At 38.0% G+C, this 6,000-nt stretch overlaps 1 protein-coding gene across 1 annotated transcript in view; it reads right to left on the bottom strand.

The window, feature by feature from the left end:
* The window catches only part of KYNU (kynureninase), a gene marked incomplete at its 5' end in the record, with an annotated part of 48,417 nt that overhangs the window by 23,067 nt on the left and 19,350 nt on the right, over positions 1 to 6,000 (bottom strand). The window contains 2 exons of the mRNA XM_010294800.1: positions 1,490 to 1,563; positions 2,332 to 2,430. Coding sequence (XP_010293102.1) covers positions 1,490 to 1,563; positions 2,332 to 2,430 — 173 coding nt within the window. The remainder of the gene's footprint in view (positions 1 to 1,489; positions 1,564 to 2,331; positions 2,431 to 6,000) is intronic.

Genomic DNA, 6,000 nt, shown 5'->3' on the forward strand with positions numbered 1-6,000 from the left:
TCCTATTGCTACTCTGTGATTTTTAGCTGGCCCACTTTTTTCCACTGCTCAACATCTTCCCAGCTCCCCACAACCAGGATCCAGAGGTGTGGCCATTTGCAGGGAGCAATGCCTACACTAAAAGGGAAGCAGAAAAAAAAAAAAAAACAAAACCAAAAAAACTTTCCCAAGTAATACCCAGATATTCAGGATATTTTGCAAGTGTTCACATGTGAGGATTGAAACCGCTCACAACAGGTCATATGTCATCCTAATGAGTTTTCTGTTATGGGTGACAGAGAAGAACTTATCAGTGTTATTTTGTTATCTTCTGGGAGTCTAGACGGTCTGAAACCAACACATACTGCAGCAAAGCTGTTTATTATAACATTATTTCTCTCTGAAACCTGACTTAGTTTGCCTTCTTCAAGCTAAAATAAAAGCAAGTGCCAGAAATTTCTCCAAGCATTACAGCCAGAAAGAAATGTTTACATTTGTCAGTGAATTAAAAGTATTAATCCTACTGTTCTTAATATACTAATATATAATAATAGAGTACAGTCATATAATATTTTAAACAGGGTTTTTTTTTTTTTAATGCAGCTAACCTCAGTTGATAGCACAGCTTTTCATGGATTATGCAGTCTTTGAGAAGTGCCAGCAATTTCTCCAAGCATTACAGCCAGAAAGATTTACATTTGCAGTGAATTAAAAATATTAATCCTACTGTTCTTAATATACTAATATATAATAGAGTACAGTCATATAATATTTTAAACAACAGTTTTTTTTTTTAATGCAGCTAACCTCAGTTGATAGCACAGCTTTTCATGGATTATGCAGTCTTTGAGAACACAGATCTCCATGTAATGCTTCCTAGCTTTACCAGTGGATATAATTTTAATGAAAACATGCCAGTATTAAAGAGCTATTAGTCACAGAGTTGAATTGTCTTTGATTTTGTTCACCAACCAAAAACTTCAATGATTTAAAAAATCCATTTTTAAAGGAAGATGTTAAGTATTCTCTTTACATTAAACAGCCTCATGGGTATGATTTAGGTCACTTGTTTTTAATATAATAAGCATTCTCTTTTATGATTATGTTTAGTTTAGAACTGGTAGACTTCAAGGAGGAAATGTATTTAGATGAGAGCATGTATATTAACAATTTCAAAATTTACTAAAATTAACATAAAACAACCCATCTGAGGTAACAAAGTCAGATAACCAAATTATCTAAACTTATTGCATTAATGAAAAGGGTTGTACAAGTCAGCAACAAATATTAGCCTAACGAGGTTCTTCTGAAGCAGGGAGTTTCTTCTGCATCTGTACATATGTATATGCATGTATATATATATGTATACGCGTCCATATATACATAGATACACATGTCCATACTCTAGGAATCTATACACTTCCTCACTTTCAGAACTCAACTCAAAAGGAAGATATTTTCCCATTTAAACTCCACAGCACCTCTTATTTGAGTGTAGAAATATACTTACGCTGGTTTAATACTCTGGGAATGCTTCTCATGAATGTAGGCACCAGCAAGGCCTCCTGCTCCAGAATTTAAATACTGCAAAGAATAAAACAACATGTACACGTCATGCTTATTGTCTGTAAAGTATAGCTTTTCTTCCCGCACTCCACTCTATAAAACAGACCAATTTTAGTATTTCTAGTGGTTTCTAACTGGGCATCTTAGCATTTGTCTCAAAGTGCTGATGTAGGTAAAAGCAGATATATTTTTTCAGATGAGTTCTAAAAATATCTTTCTTGGCTTACCTATGATATTTGAAGTCTAACAGACAAAAGGCTAGAAAATTGAAGTAACAGTCCCATGTCATAACATAACAAAATCATCAAACAATTCAGCTGACTAAATCTATACCTAATAAGATTATTCTTAAGAGAAGTAAAAGGAACTTAAGACATCTTGTTCTGTGATCTGAAGTTATTTAAGTTTAGGCAAGAACATTCTCTTATTTAGGGACCACTTCAGAAAATCTTATAACCACAAGATCTTCTCGGTGTGGGAAATGAGAAGAGTCTCCAATACTGTGACCACAGAGCAGAGTGTGCTTCAGAGCAGATGTTTAACCACCACTAGCATCCCCCTCACATCGACAAGACCTTGCAGGTCATTGCCACTATTGTCTTTTGGAACCTCTCATAACCAAACCACCACTAAAGTCAGTGTCCATCTCCTCATTATGGCTGGTTCAAAGATTCAGCCAAGTTTGATCAACAGTTCAGGTGCAGTTCTTATTCATCTGACCTGCTTGCTGACCCATCATATAAGCAACATTATGGAAAATAGTCTCAAACAGTGAATCTATTTTACCTTGTAGGAGCACCAGCAGGCAAAATCTACTCCCCAGTCATGCAAATGAAGCTCTACATTCCCAACAGCATGAGCCAGGTCAAACCCAACAAAGCAACCCTACAGGACAGAGATAATTAATACACTACTTATTACGATATTCATCACTATAAAGTTATTATTGAAAAAATATTTTTAGAGTTTTACTTGCTTTCTATGTTATCAAGTTCCATCTGTTTTGAGTTATTACTAGAAACAAGTTTTCTATACCATAGATACATGTAGAAATCATGAATTGTTTTGTGGGCTTGTCTTCAACTACGCTTGCATATGGTTGAGATTCCTAAGGTTTTTTTTCCTCTTCCGGTAAGGTAGAATCACTTGAAATAAGTATTCAGAATTAATGCATTATTTCAAACTGTTGTATGACATGACAAGCTCTGGGCACACACAAAATCATAATATACATAATGATGCCAGTCACTCATGAACAATTATATTTCACTATATACTTATACTTAAGGTCTCCCTGATATTTAAACTATGAGGATCTTGCTCTTTGGGAATGCAAGTGAGTGAAAAAGCAGCCTATACAAGACATTGATCTTTAAGGACTTTTGTACTTGTCCCTAAAAAGTTACAAAAGCATCTGTCATTTCTGTGAAAAGTGTTGTATTTGTCATAACCACAATTTGCATAGGGCACTTGGGGAGGGGGGGAAGCATAAGGTCCACGAATGTATAGATCAAAAAGTACCAGTTTTACACACAAAATAACCACTGGATGGCAGCATTTTTAAACGGAAAAGTTCTTTCAAGCTTTGCTATTTAAGTGCAGAGAAATAAAACTGCTTTCTGTGCCTGGACTATAAATTAAATGTTATTTTGCATTTTGCTTTTAAAACACAAACAGCCTGCTTGCAAGCAGCATGGTAGGAATAAGAGCAAGAGCATAGGCTTCAGAAAAATCAACATCCTGTAATTAAACAAAGAATTTTAAGAATTTCTTGCTGCTTCTTGCACGAAGGGAGCCTTAGCTAAGTTCTTTAAAGGAGTACTTCGGTACATTTAATCTTCTGTATAAACTAGATAAAATTTTCAATGAAGCAGCATTTTAAGAAGATGTGACACTAATTCTAATGGAGGCTTTAGTGAAGTTATCAGCTTGAGAAGTCGCTCCAAAACAATGGGAAGAAAACTCACTGCTATAGCATTTGCATGATCTGAACATTTGCTCTTAAACAGAACCTAAGTTCCAATAAAGTCTAGCCTTCACACCCTTGGTGGCTTGTCTTCACAGGGACACACAGAAGTGAGTTCAGACCAATCAAGTGGAATGGTGAAGCTAATGCAGAGAAGCTGAAACCCACTGGATGCCCGTGGGAACACTCTCAGACACAAAACGGCCTTGGTTCAGAGAAATAAGCCACAGCAAACTAAAGCAAATCTGCTATTGAACAAGAAGTGTTTCATAAGGTTTTAAGGCATTAACTTCAAAACTTCAGTTGACTGGGTTTAAACATTTACAGGTATCCCTCCATACACAGGTCCCAACAAACTTTTTTGGACAACTGCAATGAGAGCTTCATTGGTTACAGTAGAAACGGATGTGTCTGGCAGTACATTAACAACATTAAACAAACAAAAAAACAGTAGTTGCTCATTAAAAAAAAAAACACCTGTAAGAAATTTAATTCTATGGTAAGCCTTGTGTTAAAATCAGTTGTCCTTTCCCTGTTGGTAAGTGATAAACTCCATACCAATATACGTTTAAGCACAAGTTTACAAAAAGACAGTAGATGGGAGGTAGGACAAGACTCCTTAGGACACCAGCGGGTTGGGTGTCCTCGCAGTCACGGAATTATTACAAGGCTCCATAGCTATACCTATACCTGTAACCTCAACACACACAAACGTCCTTGGGCACTGACGCTGGCTGGAATAGGTCAGTTTGCACCCGCACTGTGGGCTCATAGCCCACAGCCACCGACATTCCGCCCATGGGTCGTCTCCCTGAACTGCTTTAACGGCTCCCCAGTGTTTTGAAATTGGTTGGTGAATCCTACTGTGCACTATTTAACTTACTAATGAGGCATAGCCTGAAAATCCGGGTTCAGTGCTGGCAGGTTTCCTGCATGGCCTCGGGAACACCCACTCGTACCATTTTGTTCAAGTTGTTATCTGCAAGATGGGTGGTGCTGGTTTGCTTTCCCGGGGGAGGCGTCTGGCACTCGAGTCACACAAACAGCAAATGTTTAGCCACACAGATTGCATGGGAAAAAGTAAAACAAACTGCAACAACTCGCTCTGCACAAGCCACGCAGAACGGGGACTGCGTGGGAGCATCGCTTTCCCCAGACTAGGAGGAAAACAGAGTTCTCCATCTGCTCTGGGCAAAGAGGAGGACATGTGCTCTCCCCCGCCTCTTCCATTTTATTCTAACATCTAAAAGTCATTTCTGCAAAGTGTCTGGGTAGCTGCTGATAACCAGCAGGTAACAACTCAGCATGGACAATGACATTTGGAGAGAGGGAGAGAAATGACAGCTTCACACCAGCAAAGCTGGGACATTTAGAAAGAGAGACAGGAAAAGAAATGAAGATGAAGGATCTTAAAGCTCTTCCTACTGGGACTCAAGAGATTAAAATACTTTACATACAGTACAGAGTCAGTGGAAAGTACAATATAACTTACGAAATGAAAATTGTATTTGAAAGCTAGAGTCTCCTAAAAGTCAGCCATTTCTTCACTTGTAGAAGAATAAAACGACTCAACCCCCTCCATCCTCCAGAGCAAGCACAAAAGTATGAAGCAAGGAAAACTGTTACATCCTCTTCAGCCTGCTGATGAGTATCTTACACAATATGTAGTAATTTTGATTTATCTGAGAGACATAAGATGGAAAAATAGCCTGAGGTAATTTTTCAAGCTTAATTTAGTTCATTTAATATTTAATGACTTAATGAAGCTGTCTATGTGCAGAGCTTTCACTCTGGGAGGAATCTTAACGTACGTAGAGAACTTAGGAAATTGGTTTAAAAAATGTAAAAGGAAATCAGTAACTTAATTCATAAATGATTGACCTCAAGAATCCTAAGATATTTTCCAGACCTCCTGAGCTTGCAGCTCAAATCTCTAGCCAAGCCCTGATAAGGTACAACACTACAGGATTTTATTTCAATTGTACATTAAAAGAATTATTAAGACCATCTGTGTAGGAGTTTTCTCTCTGCTACACTGGCTGACAGGTGACTTTTTTCCTCCTCTTCTCAAATGACGTTTCCACCTTCTATTTTCCCCTTCTGATTTTCTTACTTGTCAGCTCTCTCCAGCCTATTTTCTCTTCAGGAGCATGGGGTCATTCACCACCCTTCATAACCAGGAAGGGCAGCCTTCCATGTTTTGCTATGAACATGACTTCTCGGGATTATCCTCTTTTAATAAACATTTTAAAGGACTTCCAGCCTTTCTGTGATAATATGTCATGTATAAGACGATTGTTCTAACCACTGCTGGTTTCATCAGGTCCAGAAGCTCTTGAAGGAGATATCTGTGTGGACAGTAAGTCCACACACTTACTGTCCTGAAAGCTTGTCAGCCTGGGAACAGGGACTGGTTGGATGCCACCAAACAGAAATTAAGCCCATACACATTACACAGATGCTGATGACTGTGGTTCAGCAGTTTTTTT

The sequence above is a fragment of the Phaethon lepturus genome, unplaced genomic scaffold, assembly GCF_000687285.1.
Source record: "Phaethon lepturus isolate BGI_N335 unplaced genomic scaffold, ASM68728v1 scaffold3269, whole genome shotgun sequence".
Lineage (NCBI taxonomy): Eukaryota > Metazoa > Chordata > Aves > Phaethontiformes > Phaethontidae > Phaethon > Phaethon lepturus.